This window comes from Electrophorus electricus, chromosome 10 (genome assembly GCF_013358815.1).
Source record: "Electrophorus electricus isolate fEleEle1 chromosome 10, fEleEle1.pri, whole genome shotgun sequence".
Classification (NCBI taxonomy): domain Eukaryota; kingdom Metazoa; phylum Chordata; class Actinopteri; order Gymnotiformes; family Gymnotidae; genus Electrophorus; species Electrophorus electricus.
In genome coordinates, this window is record NC_049544.1 from 3,787,501 (window position 1) to 3,804,321 (window position 16,821).

General features: G+C 51.2%; 1 protein-coding gene across 1 annotated transcript in view; it reads right to left on the reverse strand.

The window, feature by feature from the left end:
* LOC113570691 (glutamate receptor ionotropic, NMDA 2D) overlaps positions 1–16,609 on the reverse strand; it is a 33,550-nt gene extending 16,941 nt beyond the window's left edge. The window contains exons 1-6 of the mRNA XM_035530730.1: positions 16,316–16,609; positions 15,834–16,040; positions 14,731–14,997; positions 12,238–12,566; positions 11,055–11,169; positions 575–780 (exon numbers count right to left, since the gene is read on the reverse strand). Coding sequence (XP_035386623.1) covers positions 575–780; positions 11,055–11,169; positions 12,238–12,566; positions 14,731–14,997; positions 15,834–16,040; positions 16,316–16,609 — 1,418 coding nt within the window. The remainder of the gene's footprint in view (positions 1–574; positions 781–11,054; positions 11,170–12,237; positions 12,567–14,730; positions 14,998–15,833; positions 16,041–16,315) is intronic.
* Between the last annotated feature and the right edge of the window lie 212 nt (positions 16,610–16,821).

Below are 16,821 nucleotides of genomic sequence, written 5' to 3' on the forward strand. Positions count from 1 at the left end.
AAGATGAAAAACCGGGACAAACGACATTACAAAGGGAGGTCCTCCATCTCTGGCTCACGACGCCGGAGCAGAGCGCACGCTGAAAAGACAAGCCTTCAGGTGCTTCAGGAACAAACTGCTTAGCCCATCGGAACAACCGGAAAGGTTGCGTGAGTGGCTCGGGAAAAAAATGACACATTAACGGTCGGGTTAACAGGCGTGGATTAAGGCTAGTCTTAACCGAGGCTCCGAGGGCGAATCAGCATCCGGAATTCTTTTTCATCCACAATCAGGTTTAATCTGGGTCTGGCCTCCGGCCAACAGACTATACTGAACTCCTTTTAGCTTTAACCTAGCGAGGCTTTGTCCAGCTAACGCTGAGCTCCCATAACAATATAGGACAAATGACATAACAGTGTATCCCACCTAGCATGGAATTTTCCAGATCCCTATGAAGGCATTATCCTACGAAGCATCTAAAGAATGAGATCATCTGTCCATGGTTGGAATGTCCAGCATGTGAAACCGTGTCCAAATGCGCGGCTCTAAGGACAGGCACAGCGCAGCAAAGGGATGACACGCTAGCGCTACTGACGTGGCATTGAGGGGTCGTCGACAGGGGACGGAGTCCCGGATGCAGGTTCCGGACGCGGGGTCAGCCAGCTCCACGATGACAAATGGCCTCTCCTCCAGGGTCACGACCCTCAGATGCTGCGCGTCGTCTGGCGGCTGCAGGAAAGGGCCGTAGCGAGACCAGGCAGGGTAACGCAGACGGAGCACTCCGTTCTCCCACCATCCTACCTGAGACCACACACACACACAAACACAAACACACGCACGCACACACACACACACACACACACAAACACACGCACGCACACACACACACACACACATGCACACACACACACACACACGCACACGCACACACACACGCACACGCACGCACACACACATGCACGCACACACACACGCACACACACACGCGCACACACACACACAAACACACATGCACGCGCACACACACACACACACGCACGCACGCACACACACACACACACACACACACACACACACACACACACACACACACACACACACACACAGGGCACATGGTAATGTAACTGGCAGACCTTTCATTTTGCCATAAATCACTTATGGCCACTGACAGCCACCGTAGCCCCCACCCTCACCCCCACCCCCCTCCTGCTTTCCTGCTGCATTAGCAGTTAGCCGTTAGCACCCGCGTATAAGCACAGCTCCCGCGTTTGTGCTGCTTCTGGCCTTCATACTGCTGGCTGGCGGTTTTTGCCTGAAGTTATGGGCTGGGTGCCATAATGCCTCTTTATTTTCCTAACGTAAATATGACCTAACGTAAATATGCCATTAATGATAGACATGCTGCTGTTAAGGCGGGTGTGTGCTAGCACGCCCGTGTATAGGCCGCTGACTGCTGGGTATTTGCATCAGCAGGTACTTTTATTATCTTAAAAAAAAAATAATTATCACGTGCAGTGTTTTTTGGCACATTTGAGCTCTATGTGGCTAATCATGGGGTCTAATTAGGTTCGGGTGTGGATCACGGCTACTGATCACTGCAGACAGTGACGGAAACATAAACACGTGACGATTCTGCTTTATCACCGCCACTGCAATTATCTTGTGCCTGAAGGGATGGGTGCTCTTAGCTGTGGTTCAAAACGCTTTTATTATATACTGGTCTTTGTCTCACTGCGTAATGCAGAGAATATTATAACGCACGCAATGTTTACTCACACGATTCATCACGTGTTCTGGCTGGGTTCTGGCCTGGAGCGTCACCACTGGCGGATCTGTGGTACCGGTACCAATGACTGATGGGATCGAGCCTTCCCTCGGAGGCCTTCTGCCTGAGCCAGTTTGCTTAGACCTACTTTATTTTATTAGCATTTTGGGGGGGGGGGGTTGTATTATATATTCAGTATTGTGTCTAAAAACTATTTTGCTTCTTACTTTTCTCTGCCTATCTAATAATTATTTTGCCAACAATTACACTTTGCTATTTTCACATCTGTTTGGGTTGATTGTTTTGCGCATGTATCTGCTCTACTGGGTCCAGTTGTGTCTCCATTTTCCATCTGATTGGACGTTTCATTTCTTTTCTTCTGGCTATCTGCTCAGTCCTCCTCCACCTCCTGTACCTCCTCTACGCCCTCCTCTACGTCCTCTACATCCACTGCGCCGTCCTCCTCTACGTCCTCCTCTACATCCTCCTCCACATCCTCTACGCTGTCCTCCTCTGCGTCCTCCTCTACATCCCCCTCTATGTCCTCCTCTGCGTCCTTCTCTACATCCCCCTCTATGTCCTCCTCTGCGTCCTCCTCTACATCCCCCTCTATGTCCTCCTCTGCGTCCTTCTCTACATCCCCCTCTATGTCCTCCTCTACGTCCTCCTCTACATCCCCCTCTACGTCCTCCTCTACGTCCTTCTCTACATCCCCCTCTACGTCCTCCTCTGCGTCCTCCTCTACATCCCCCTCTATGTCCTCCTCTGCGTCCTCCTCTACATCCTCCTCTACATCCCCCTCTACGTCCTCCTCTACGTCCTCCTCTACATCCCCCTCTACGTCCTCCTCTGCGTCCTCCTCTACATCCCCCTCTATGTCCTCCTCTGCGTCCTCCTCTACATCCCCCTCTACATCCCCCTCTACGTCCTCCTCTACGTCCTCCTCTACGTCCTCCTCTACATCCCCCTCTACGTCCTCCTCTGCGTCCTCCTCTACGTCCTCCTCTACGTCCTCCTCTACGTCCTCCTCTACATCCGCCTCTACGTCCCCCTCTACGTCCTCCTCTGCGTCCTCCTCTACATCCCCCTCTATGTCCTCCTCTGCGTCCTCCTCTACATCCTCCTCTACGTCCCCCTCTACGTCCTCCTCTACGTCCTCCTCTACGTCCTCCTCTGCGTCCTCCTCTACATCCCCCTCTACGTCCTCCTCTGCGTCCTCCTCTACATCCCCCTCTATGTCCTCCTCTACGTCCTCCTCTACGTCCTCTACGCTGTCCTCCTCTACGTCCTCCTCTACGTCCTCCTCTACATCCCCCTCTACGTCCTCCTCTGCGTCCTCCTCTACATCCCCCTCTATGTCCTCCTCTACGTCCTCCTCTACGTCCTCTACGCTGTCCTCCTCTACATCCCCCTCTGCGTCCTCCTCTACATCCCCCTCTATGTCCTCCTCTGCGTCCTCCTCTGCGTCCTCCTCTACATCCCCCTCTACGTCCTCCTCTGCGTCCTCCTCTACATCCTCCTCTACATCCTCCTCTACGTCCTCCTCTACGTCCTCCTCTACATCCGCCTCTATGTCCTCCTCTACGTCCTCCTCTACGTCCTCTACGCTGTCCTCCTCTATGTCCTCCTCTACATCCCCCTCTGCGTCCTCCTCTACATCCCCCTCTATGTCCTCCTCTGCGTCCTCCTCTGCGTCCTCCTCTACATCCCCCTCTATGTCCTCCTCTACATCCCCCTCTACATCCCCCTCTACATCCCCCTCTACATCCTCCTCTACATCCTCCTCTACATCCTCCTCTACATCCTCCTCTACGTCCCCCTCTACGTCCTCCTCTACGTCCTCCTCTACATCCTCCTCTACATCCTCCTCTATGTCCTCCTCTGCGTCCTCCTCTACGTCCTCCTCTACATCCTCCTCTACATCCTCCTCTATGTCCTCCTCTGCGTCCTCCTCTACGTCCTCTACGCTGTCCTTCATGTTGTCCTCCATCATGAGGCTTCCCCACCTTTCCTTTCCTTTTCTCACTCTGTGTGTGTGTGTGTGTGTGTGTGTGTGTGTGTGTGTGTGTGTGTGTGTGTGTGTGTGTGTGTGTGTGTGCAAGCGTGAAGGGAAAAGGTACCATATTAATATATGGTGACCATTTTATGGTGTAGTTGTCCATGTGTGGATGTGTGAGCAGCCACTATGCCTAATCCTAGAGTTCTTTTGCTAGAGTGGCATCAATCAGGATATCCAATCTCCTATTTAATTGCACTTTATTATTACATAATTAATAAAGTCATGAATGTGTTATTTTATTATTATCACTTGTTGAGGGGCATCAGGCTTTTGATGGTCATTCAATATTTCCCATCCTGCTCTAAAGCACATCTCTGAATCTTCTTTCCGAACGTACCTGTGTGCGTTTACTACACACAATGCTGCGCTGCATTTGGGACGGAGGTGCCTACCTAGGCAGCTTTTTTAGACAGCGCGGGCACGTTCTGGAGTTGAAGGCTGTGCCATTCGGAAGTCCGCCATCTTCTAAGGGGCCTTCTTAGAAGTGAACCTGAAGGCGGCCTCGCGCATGTCCTTCTCGGCAAAGGCAACCGACTGCGAAATGGCCGAGAGTTCCGCTGCTTTGCTTTGAAAAAGAAATGGCGGAATGGACTGAGCGACGCGTTTACAAACGTCTTTTTTTTTTAAAATGCGGCCCAACAGGAGCTGTCTGCAGAAAGGAACGCACTGTTGGAGCTCCTCGGGGAATGGCAGACATGGCCCCCTACACACCTTCCGGCCCGAGCCGAGCCGCACACATCCCTTCCCTACACGGTGAAACAGCAGTTATCCTTCCTGTCAGACTACTTAAGCATGACCTTGTCCCTAATAAGCCACGGCTAATCAGAAACTACACCACAAAATTAGTGTATGTGAAAAAACACTCGCCAAAAAGAAAATACCATAGACCCCTGCACACCTTAAATTGTAATGTATAACTTATAACTTTAATGTTATTACACCTTTTTGTTATATTTTGTGCCAGAGTATGACCTGGATATGAATATTTAACATAGCAATGCATTTCGTCCACCAAATAACATCAGAGATGTTACAAAGCAGTGTTTACTGCTAGCTGTCAATATTTCCTGAGGGGAAAACTCCCTAGGTGGCGTAGTCAGGTTATTTCCTGAAATTATGATTTCAATACATGAATGAGGGCCATAGTAAGGACATCGAACAGCTGGATATGAGGGTATAAAGAAGAGCCTTGACAGTGCTTGGACCCTTGAGTTGCTAAAGACCTTTACCAGGGAACAAAAGAGCGTTTCAAGTTCCAAGGAGTTCTCCTTTTAAATTTGAGTCTTTTTTAATTACATTTTTAATGGAGGCAAAAGATATAATAATGATAATCCGCCTGTACACTTTCCCTGCGTGCGCTCACGCTCTCTCTGTTCACAGTGAATCTCCAGTGTAGAGGTCGGAGGTCAAACATGGCCCATCACAGCTCGTTTTGAGCCTGGGATCGGAGTGTTGGCGCAGCGGGCTGATAGAAGCAAACGGCTCAGGCTCAAGCGTTTGCTACATGCGCACAAGCGCCGCCTCCCCCGAGCTCCGCCCTGGACCAGTTGCTGGGTGAGTGTGAGAGAGAGAGAGAGAGAGAGCGAGAGCACACCGGCTTTCCGTATTTCTGCAGAGAGAAAGAAGGAGTCTCTCGCTAAGTGCTGGCCCATAGAGGAAAAGGTCAGTGAGACACTTGAGGGCTTGATTTGCTAAGAGTGCCATTAAGTCCAGCTCATTTGCTTGTGTGGATAAAAGAGAAAAGAATAGCAAAACAGGCTCATAATACGCCTTTCTGGCAACAACAACTGCAGATAACAGCAGCAGGGGAAAAAGCCCTCATTTGTATATGCGGTGTCTCACCTTTAAGGCTGGTTTATTTGTTTGCGATCTTAAAGGTCTATGCAGACTGACAGTAAACGCCATCTAACACACACACACACACACACGCACACACACACACACACACAAACACACACACACACACACACACGCACAATCAAACACACTGTTCCACCCAAGGTTCCTTGGGGAAAGGAGGTGCAAGCCAAGAAAGTGTCTGTACAGCTCAGGCTGTCCAACATCGCTGCAGTCTGTCCTGTGGGATATCTGTTAAGGCTGAGATATATTCTACCCGTTCTCTGCAGTCTGTATATAATTAGACAATAATTAGCCTTTTTGTTTGCTTAGCAAACAACGGGTCTGATTACTGTCACATCACCGTGCAGAGCTACAGGCCTACAATCAGCTCCTTTCAGAACTAATTAGCTTTATTTAGCCTTGAATTCATGATCCACAAGTTCCAAATTCACAACGAAAACCCAAAGATGCAAAATCCAAAAGCAAATTCACAATTAAGAGAAAAAACTTTGAATCCAAAAATAGACCAACGAGTCAGGATGTACGTTTTGTAACGGGGAAAATTTGCGATCAAACACCTTATTTTTCCCTGCACAAGAGGGAGTGGACGGCCAACAATGGAATATCATCGCTCCATGAAATAAACATCTTATGAAAGGAAAATCTCACACGAAGGCTGTCTGTAAAAACGCCAGCTCGGCTGATTACGTCATGACACAGCAGCGGTGGGTCATATTGGTGACCACGGCGGTGTTTGCGGAACAGGGTGGCACAACACCTGCGTTCGTTTGAGAGGTCCGTCTGACACGCCTCATGCAGACTAGTCTGGGAGCTCGGTATTTAGCAGTGATTTAGCACTTTAGTTTGTATTTTGTATTTTGTATTTGTCCTGTCCTGTATTTATTATTGTTTATTTAATGTTTATTTAATGACATTTTGCACTAGATTGGACTGTTTGCACTTGTGTAGCATGTTGTCTGTTGCACTGTTGTTTTTATGTTGCACCATGGTCCTGGAGGAACATTGTCTCGTTTTTGTTGTGTACTTGTATATAGCTGAAATGACAATAAAACCTCTTGAACTTGAACTTGAACTCAAAGAACCTTGCGGCACCGACTATGAAAAATGGCTGAACATTATACAACTTTATCTCCTCGCGTTTTCGTTTCCTTTCCTGTCTGGCTACACTTGACGGGTGCCAATGTACCCCTCCCTCTCAACATCACTGTATTTTCTTTGTGATTCACTCTGTCCACACTCATTTCCCTGTGAGGGGTCCTATTTTGCAAGTCCACAATAAGAGTTATGGCCTCTGACATGTTAGCACGTGGTGAACAGATACCAGTGTTGCAGAAGTACTTCCCTCGGTTTCTGTCACGCCATTCACCGCTCACAGGCGCTGCGAGAGCTGTAGCTCCCGCCCAGCCGATCTGGTGTGCGTGTGGAGTCGGGAGAGCGTGTGCGGAAGCGTGAGACAGGATCCTGGAGGCAGTCTGCTGCTGGGGTTTGACTGCGAGAGTGCGTGGGCTCTGGACACAGGCGACTAATTGAAAGCGAAGCAGCAGAAGTCTTGCAGGCATGGATCTTCTCCCACACATAGCCTCTCCACGTCGGCCCTCACCACCACGCAGGAGAACACATCACCCCACCACAGGCACCCTGACGGTTCGCTTAGCCGGCCGTCCGTCCACGTCCGCGTTCCCGTTATGTCCTTACATCACCTTGCACACCTCGGTCGGTCCGCCCGCCCGCCCGCCCGCCCTCCTCACTGGTGGAGGGGTTCGCCTTGCTAACGCCAACGTCAGCTTCCCGCTGCCGGCTAAAAGCGGCAAGGCAAGGCAGGAAAGGTGTGCTGGAGGATGACGGGTTTTCGCGAGTCCGTCTGTCACAGACGGTGCCGTGAGAACAACCTCCGCGCAGGTAGATGCTGACACATGTCTAAACAGGTGACATCAGCCAGCGCTGAGGGTTCTGGAAAGAAAGCTTCTTCTCTTTTTAAAAAAAATAAAATGTTCATGAAGCAGGGAAGCACACCTAAGAAGGGTGGGTGCAGAGGGAGGAGGCATTCGACTCCGGTTCAGTAATTGCTGCCAGCAGAAGGTATAAACGCTAATGATCCGCAAAGATAAGTGTCATGTCCTCATGATCCGCTTTGATGTCTTCCAGCGAATTCCACTCCGCTCTTCCTAGCGCCCTCGCGCTGCTCTCTCGAGCTTCCCTCATCCAGTTCCAGGTCACTTCAGTGGAAAAAGCAGGGATGATGTCGCAGCTCCGAACCCGGGTGGGAGCGCGCGGACCGGAACAGAACAGCAGAGCTGCGGGGATTGCGCGCCATGCCGATGTGGGAGTGTGGGAGAGAGGAGGTTGGGTCGACCGTGATCAAACGCAGTCTCCCCGGGGAGGTTCTGTCGCGCGAGTAGCCCTCCAAGAGCCCGCAACAGAGCCGGGATAATGGGACGCGGCTAACTCGGAGCGGCGGCTCAAGATCCACCCGGTGGTGTGTAAACAAAATAAACAACAGACAATGCGCAGCAGATCCGATTTGCCGCAAACAGGCTTTAGAGATGGGAAAGGAAGGCTCTGTTTACAACTGGACGGTTTTATCCTCTGATGTGATGAATGGTTATACCTCAAGACACGCTGTGTGTGACAGCGTAATTGTTTAAGTAAAGTGTACATTACATTAGTGAACAGATCTAGCAAAAGAGAATTAAACCTCTGTGTTAAGGGCTTTCACACATGCCACTTGTGTCAGGGATTCTGAGGATTGTGTATATATCATCCACTGTGCATTTTACAAGGTTAATTTAGGAACATTAACAGGCCATCGACTTTTCCCAGAGAACTGAAAACAAATGGGAAGTCAGCACACGATGCTATAATGCTCTATTAAATATTTGATGAGGATTAGGAAGACGGTTTCTCTGAGCTCGGAGAACCACGAGATTCCAGGTCTGGAACTCTGCACTGCGTGCTTTTCTGGAATGGGTCTGCAGGCCAGATGGGGCTGAAACACAGCTCAGCGCAGCGGCGTCCTGTAACTCTCATCCAGCTGTTGCGTCAGCCAGTTTGTTAGTGTAGCCTTGATGTATTCAGGCCATCTTTGACAATCTCAAGACTGCAATATTCTGCAGGCTGGAGGGCCAAATTGCTCTTCTGGTCAGCTAGTGTGTGTGTGTGTGTGTGTGAGAGAGAGAGAGAGAGAGAGAGAGCAGTGGGGAGAAGGAAAAAGCGTAAAGTGACACTGTGTCTGGACTGTTAATAGGCCAGTGGCTAACGGCTGGTATCAGTAATGAGCTGCTAGGCTTGTGGCGTGGGAATCTGAGCTGAGCTGGCGGGCCTCCACGAGGGATTGACGCGCAAACTCTCAGCACGCCTGAGGCGAGCTGCCGCCGCGCACCCCACACTGGAGTCCATTTGGAGCCGCTCGCCGGTTAGCCCACGCGACCCCCTCACGTCTCCTAGATTTAACAAGCCACTCTCGCATCCATTGTTCCTCTGCTCCGCAAGTGCCACGTCACATCCCGTAGAACACGGGCAGCGTACAAATTAGGCACGGCTTTTCTGTTGACAGGAGACAAACTTACTTTCCCTGATTCTGATCTCATAAATGAATCTATTCAAATTGCCGTTGCCACCAGGCGTTTTTCAGTAAGCATGAATAAATTACCTCTTTTTTTCTCCCTAGTTCTGTTTTTGAGGCTTGGGTAGCGGATCCGGTGTTATTTTTACTGTGACGCCTGACGTGTAAAGGCGTAGCGTGACCGTGAAGCTTATTCCTGTGTCTCTGTCTCCTGGTATGGCAGCTACTGTATAACTTCATAATTCTGCTTTATGCTGTTTCACTGAGTGACAGTGCGGAGCTCGTGACGAAGCCTTTTTTTCGTCTTTCCGGCTATATTACCGTTAGCTTTGTGTCTGTCTCATGTCAGTGGGGTTCGGCAGGGGACTAGAAATGCAACTTCCCAGGTGGCCACTGACATACTACACATGACTGTTCTATTCAGCGCCCCGAGGCTTAGGGTCAAAGCCGCACGCGTTACATAACTGCAGCAGACTAAGCCACCACGCCCACTTTATCTTTGATTAATACTTCCACCTGAACCTCAAACCTAAAGGCCTTCTTTTTTCTCTGCCATTTTGTGTGACACAGTAAGGTATAACCGTAATCTACGGGACGTCTGTCTTCGCTTACGCAGTAAGCCGCAACTAAATTCCAATTACCAAATGAAGCACCGACTCATGTGAGGCCCAAAGCAGCAGCATGGTGGATGCAAAATCTTCCTTCTGGAGGATATTTGGTACCGTTGTGTGCGAGTCGCTCTCCGAGCCTGAGTCCTCGCGCAGTCCCGTGCTCCTGTTTACTGCCGTACACAGAGTGTGTTCCCTATCAGAGGCCAACACGAAGCAGAGCACTGGCACATATGCACCAGTTGATTAGGGCTACAGTCAGTCGCAGGCGTGTAAAACATTTTTCACCAAGAGAGAGCGAGTTGGTTTATGTTTTAGAAGATTAAAGCCCCCGCCCCCCCAACTTTTTTTTTTCTTAATTAACTGCAGTGATACAGTGCGTGTTTAGAGTGACGTGGTACACGCAGATGCACGTCGATGTATTGGCTCGGCCCACACCGGAGTCGAGCCCAGTCAGCACGCGTTCCCGGAGCGAGCGTGATGCATTGTTCTCGGTTAATTGTAATGAGGTTCTCCACCGGGGGTGTGCCATGGGAAATGGCTTTCTAAATTAGTGTAGTGGCTTGTTGTATATCATTTTACAACTGTTTCACTTCCTGCAGCTCACTGAATAATACAACACTCTCCTTCACTACCTCAGACAGTGAACGCGCCAAATCAGTCTGCGAAATGGGCACAAGTAAATCAAACACAATATCTCACCCACTACACGGCTATTAGCTTATACTGCAAACACTGAGGATAATCACACAAAATATAAAACATATTATTTATCCCGATTTGCTATTACAGTAGCGGACCGGCTCTCCCATGAAGCCCTGGCTCAAGAATAACCAGCAACAGTGCTGAATTTTCACTACCAACCAGCAAAGCTTTGAACCGGAACAGACATGTTTTTCACTTGGGCAATTAAAGTGACATCTTGAGAAGTAACCACTGCTAGACAGTCCAGGTGAAGGCCATTTTAGCAGAAGCCCTTTCCAGCCCTTTATACTGTAATAAGCAGAGTTGATATAAAGCTTTTTTTTTTTTTTCCCCCAAGATTTAAAGGCAAAAATTTAATTCTGAATCTGACAAGCGCAATTCATCTTCAGCACGCGCCGAAGGACATGACCAATTAGCAGCGGCTCCAAACAACCCGTCAGAGCAGGGTGACATCACACAGACCTGGACTGGACTTAGAAAAATAAATAATTAAATAAAATCCTTCTTATTTCTTACGTCTTCCCAGCCATTCCCGGGTGTGTAAGAGATGACATCCAGAAAGGGGTTGGCCAGGTAGCCTTCGTTATTGAAGGAGTAATCCCGCCCACCCAAGGTGATGTTGCTGAAATATCTGCAAATGGAAGAAAGACAGAAATGAGAACGAGGCAGGCGGGGGAGGCGAGGCGAGGCGAGGCGAGGCGGCGGGGGGGGGGGGGGGGGTTCCTCTTCCTGCCACACCGTTTTCCCCCCGCATGCGGCTGGATTTCCAGCGAGGCAATCTAAAAGGTGACATTTTCCCTAATTGCCTCAAATGAATCTTCCTCCTGAACCCAACATGCATCACTACCCCGTCGGGGTCCAGGCTTCAGGGCTGCCATGTGAGTCCAGCTTTCTCAAGAAGCTGAGCCCCTCATGCGAGCGCGGCGCGTTCCACCGCCACCCTTTCCTTGGATCCATTGTCCGTTATAGGCCCTGGCGCATGCCGGACTGGTCCTGAACGTGCGGGGCAGGAAGGAGAATCGAAGAGAAGCCCCATGTCCTCATGGGAAGCTTCATCTAAACAACATTCTCCCGTTGTTTTGTTTTGTTTCGTTCTCCTATAAGAATGCCACTCTCTGCCCTGCCATTTCTGCGATCTGGTTAAACGTTGTGGCGTGCTGCTCCACCCCCTGCAGTCGTTTAAGGGCGGAGGAGGACGACTTGCGCCTGGGGGTATACCGACTTCCCTCTAATTACTGGATATGCCATACAGGGTAAACTCATTTATTACAAACGTAACAAAACATATAAAAAAGAATGCTAAAATATAACCTCAAGCTCAAGCCCTGGGACAGTGCACATGGAAGAAGTGGTTCTCTGTAGAAGAGAATTCGCCCACATAGCAGTTTTTGTTTGCCATATGGTTTGGAGGCGCTCAGTCCAGCTCGTGTGGAGAGGGTATGCAGGACCCTGAGGAGACTTGTTGGGTTAAATGGGACAGTTCAAGCAAACATACCAATGGAATCAGTCCCATCTGTCTGCGTAACTTCCGTGCCTTGCCCATTTCCGTTAACCTCCCATCTGGCTGAACTATCCCTTTAAGAGTTACAACATCCTGCTCTGGCCTCCACTGTTCGGGTCTGATTATCAGCAGCGACTCAGGGTTCACGCGGGGCAGGACGGTGCATCCCCCTACCACCCTCTCGCCCCGTGTCCTTACTTCATTCTCCCGCGGATCTTCTGCGTGCGGTTCCCATCCATCTGGCAGTTGGTGACGAAGTGGGGCCCCCCGGTGGCACCGTAGTCCTTGCGCAGGGCCACGGCTCCGTGCGTCAGCACAGAGACGCCGCGGGCGATGCGGCGGCGAGCCTCGTCCCGCCAGCCCTGCGGCCGCACGGCGAACAGGCGGCTGGGCAGGCCGTTCAGGCCCAGTTCGGACAGCGCCGGGCCCACGGCGAACCACATGTGAGAGGCTCCAGCCTGGCCGGCGGCCCAGGCGGCGTGGAACACCTGCTCGGCCTCCTCCTGGGAGCAGTAGAGCAGACGCACCTGTGGGACGGAAGACAGAGAGGGGGAGAGAGAGAGAGAGAGAGAGAGAGAGAAAGAGAGAGAATACAGAGACAAAGTGGGCCACAAAGGAGTGACAACTCAGGAGGACAGGACATCAGGTGTGGGGCAGCGAAGGAAATGGGCAGAGATTGGGGGAGAGAGGAGACGCGAAAATCGGACGGAATACAAGAGGAATACTGAATACTGCCGGCTGAGGACATTTGCATATGCTTCTCATAACTGCAGAGGAGAGGAGTAATTACAGTAATAAAGGGTGGCGCTGTATGCCCGGAGAGAAGGATGAAGAGAAAGAAAGATGGCAGGAGGTAAGGCCACCTGGGTTAAGTGAGGAAGAAGAGGAAGTGAGGGGAGAGAGGGAAAAGGGGGAGGGGCCAAACCGAAAGAGGGAGGAACCAGAAGAAAAGGGGGACTAAGGGTTCGCGTTATTTATTCTTTGCTGAGCAGGGAACTAAAAGTAGCAGGAGCGTAGGGAGAAAGCGAGGAGAGGAGTAGAGGGAGGAGAGGATTGTGTTAAAGTGGTGTACATGTGAATATACAAATAGGGCAGCTTTTTGTTATATGTGCGTGCGTTCGTGTGTGTTCGTGCGAGTGTGAGTGTACATGTGTACTTACAAAAACCCGATGCTGACTTAACACCCATTGTGTCATTGTGTTAAAATGAGCTGGAAACAAAAGGCACACTGTTAAGAGTTAATGCTACACCACGGGTATTAATCCAGCGTTGCGGGACCTGGCGGGGTATGTGCTGAGCAGGACTCTAACTAAGCAGGACCGCAGGCCAGGAAGGTCTGGTGGAGGGGGCTAATGCATGAGGCACTGGACTGAAACGGCACAGGCTCGGAGCTATATTAACCCTGACACCAGAGCACTGGGACCCACGCAGTACAATAACAACTCCCAGCACTCCTAACACACACACACACACAGACACAATAATGACCCACAGCCTGGGAGAGGACAGACTCAGAAACCACTGCACGCATACACACGAACACAAATACAGAGACTCACGCGCACCCATCCACACACACACATACAGGGGGAAAAGAATTCGAATGAGGGGGAATGAGGCAGAGAGGAGAACAGAATCAGAGAGGAAACAGAGAGGTCAGAGAGGTAAAAGGGCAAAAGCAGAAATATGGCAGATAGGGAATGGGGGAAAAAAAACACGATCAAGAAGAAATGGAAGAAGAAGGGTGAGAAAGAAGTGAGAAAACAGGAGTCAAACAGAGAGCCAGAGGGAGACAAAGATGAGACTGTAAAAGGGAACTGGTGACAGACAGGGAGCGATCGGAGGGACAGAGTGACGGACAGACCGAGGAAGTCTAGTGGAAGTGAGAGTGAAGCACAGAGCAGAGCAATGAGTGAGTGAATGAATGAGTGAATGAATGAATATGGGAAGTTAGGGAGTAGTGTGAGTGGGTTAATGAATGATCGAATGAGTGAAGAAATGAGCAAGTGAATGAGTGATTGAACGCGGGAGGTCCTGAGTTAGAGACTGAGTGAGTGAATGAGCCGGGGAATGAATGAGTGGGTAAATGAATAAGCGGGTGAACGAGTGGGTGAATGAATGAGCGGGTGAATGAATGAGTGGGTGAATGAGCGGGTGAGTGAATGAGTGGGTGAATGAGCGGGTGAATGAATGAGTGGGTGAATGAGCGGGTGAATGAATGAGTGGGTGAATGAGCGGGTGAGTGAATGAGCGGGTGAATGAATGAGCGGGTGAATGAGCAGGTGAATGAATGAGCGGGTGAGTGAATGAGCAGGTGAGTGAATGAGCGGGTGAGTGAATGAGCGGGTAAATGAATGAGCGGGTGAATGAGTGAGCGGGTGAATGAGTGAGCGGGCGAATGAGCGGGTGAGTGAATGAGCGGGTAAATGAATGAGCGGGTGAGTGAATGAGCAGGTGAATGAATGAGCGGGTGAGTGAATGAGTGGGTGAATGAGCGGGTGAATGAATGAGCGGGTGAATGAGCGGGTGAGTGAATGAGCGGGTGAGTGAATGAGCGGGTGAATGAATGAGCGGGTGAATGAGCGGGTGAATGAATGAGCGGGTGAATGAGCGGGTGAATGAATGAGCGGGTGAGTGAATGAGCAGGTGAGTGAATGAGCGGGTGAGTGGGAGGAGGGAGCAGGCCCACACCTGTGCCTCGTGTTCCTTCAGCAGTCGGCGTGTGCGAACTCCGCCCGGGTCGTCGGTCAGGTTCAGCATAACCACGCTCTTCTTCTCCCAGCCGATGAACGAGCCATCCGTCAGGCCCTCGACCATGGACAGGAAGTCCTGGTATCCATGGTGACGTGTGGACACCACGGAGAAGGCCGTCCAGTCATACTCCTCCAGCACCTCAAAGATCACTTCCAGCTGGAGAGCGGTGGAGGAGCTGAACTGCAGGAAGATGGAGCCGCTCTCCTGCACAACGGCAAAAGGCAACATGAACACACTCCCCCGTGCGTCCCGTTCACGTGCGCCCTTATAAGGCATGATGGGATTTAGATTTCTTGTGAAGTGTTTTTTAAACGGCAGCAACTACAATTAACCGCAGGACGACAGAGCCTCCCGCAGGGTAATTAGGAGGAAAAACTACACTTCGCATGTCTGCTCGCTCTTCATTCTCAGCTTGCATCAATGTGGGAATTGAATTTCTTATGAAGTGCTGCTTAAATGGGTGGCCACAGCAGCAGAAGTGGCAGTGAAGGAAATGCGGCTGCAAATGTGTCTCTAACGGCAGCTGGAGCAAGTCGAATTTCAGGAGCTGCACATGGCCTGTGTTGGGGAGACAGCTTCAAAGCTGTATCAAGGAGATCACCTCCATCTCCCGAGTAAATCGTTTTAAAACATGTTTTCGGAAGCACAAATATTCCTGCATCTTTTAGCTTCGTTTCAAAATGTTTTATTTCTTTCTTTATTTACGGCGCTGGGTCTGGTGCCGTGGGCCTGGGGTCAAAGCCCGCTCACTAAAACGCTGGCCAGAGTAGATTAGAACAACAAAAGCACAGGCACCAGCCTGTGGCTAAGACGCCGGACCTTTGACTCGGTCCTTCCTCTGAGAGGGCGTCCCACGACATCACTTCCCCTCGGGCGGGAGGGGCGACTGGAGCGTTACTGTGGGACAGCGCTAACGCACACGAGCGTGTGTGGAAGCAGAGCAGAAAGGCTGCCTCGCCATTTCAGATTCCGAACGGAAGCCATCTCGACCTGTCACCATCTGTCCTGGCCGTCAGCCATACGGCAAACAGTTCTCGTACCTGCGGCACGCGTCCCAAGCCTGCTCCCCCTCCGACAGCCACGATGGGGAGGCCCGTCTGGGCTGAGACGAACTCCAGCATGGGAGCCAACGGGCCCGAGGCCAGGGGGAAGGGCCGCTCGTCCTCGTAAACCAGCCCCTGCAAGGGTCTGGATGCCAGCAGGTCACACAGCTGGGAGAGCAGAGTTCTGGGACTGCTGTCATTCACCTGCAACCAGCACACAGCCGCGTCGCACAGGCTTTCACGCTCAAAAATTCACTCTCGCCCTTCCCACGTGAATTTGAAATGGCCAATTTCTCCATCACATCCAGGACAGAATTTCACAGCCACATGTCGTCGTGGGATTCTTATCTCATTTCTGCAAGAGAACAGTTACTAATTCATATTCGCGTTCATGTTTGGTTTGGGTGAATTTGGAGTTAACCTTACACCGCGGGCGTTGCGGCAAGACAATCTGCGATGTGTTTTGCATGCAAACTCACCTGGAGCCAGATGACGTTAGCAGAGCCCCACTGGGTGACGACGCTCTCGCCGAAGCTGCTGTGGACTCGTCCGAAGCCCGGGTACAGCACCCTGCCCCCGGCCGCTGTCGCGGCCGCCGCCCCGTCCCCCTGCGACACCGAGCCCGCGTGGATCACCGCGATGTTGAAGTGCATCGACGCCACCGGGTCTCGCTCACGCTCCCGGGGGCGGAGCAAGAGGTGGGGGGAGGAGCCGGCCGGCCCCGCCCATTCCACCAGGGCCAACAGGAGAGAGAGGGCAGGGACCGGGACCATGGCAAGAGCGCGGGGGGGAGGGGTGGGGTGGGGGGGTTCGAGGGGAAACGGAGGGGCGCAAACAGAGAATGCCTAGGGCAGAGAGTGGGAGAGAGAAAGAGAGAGAGAGAGGGATTATTAAATAGAGAGAATGACAGACAGAGAGAGAAAGAAGCAACCGGGTGATTAGAATGAAAACAGCAGGGTAATGTGAATGACAGCAGGCAGAGGGA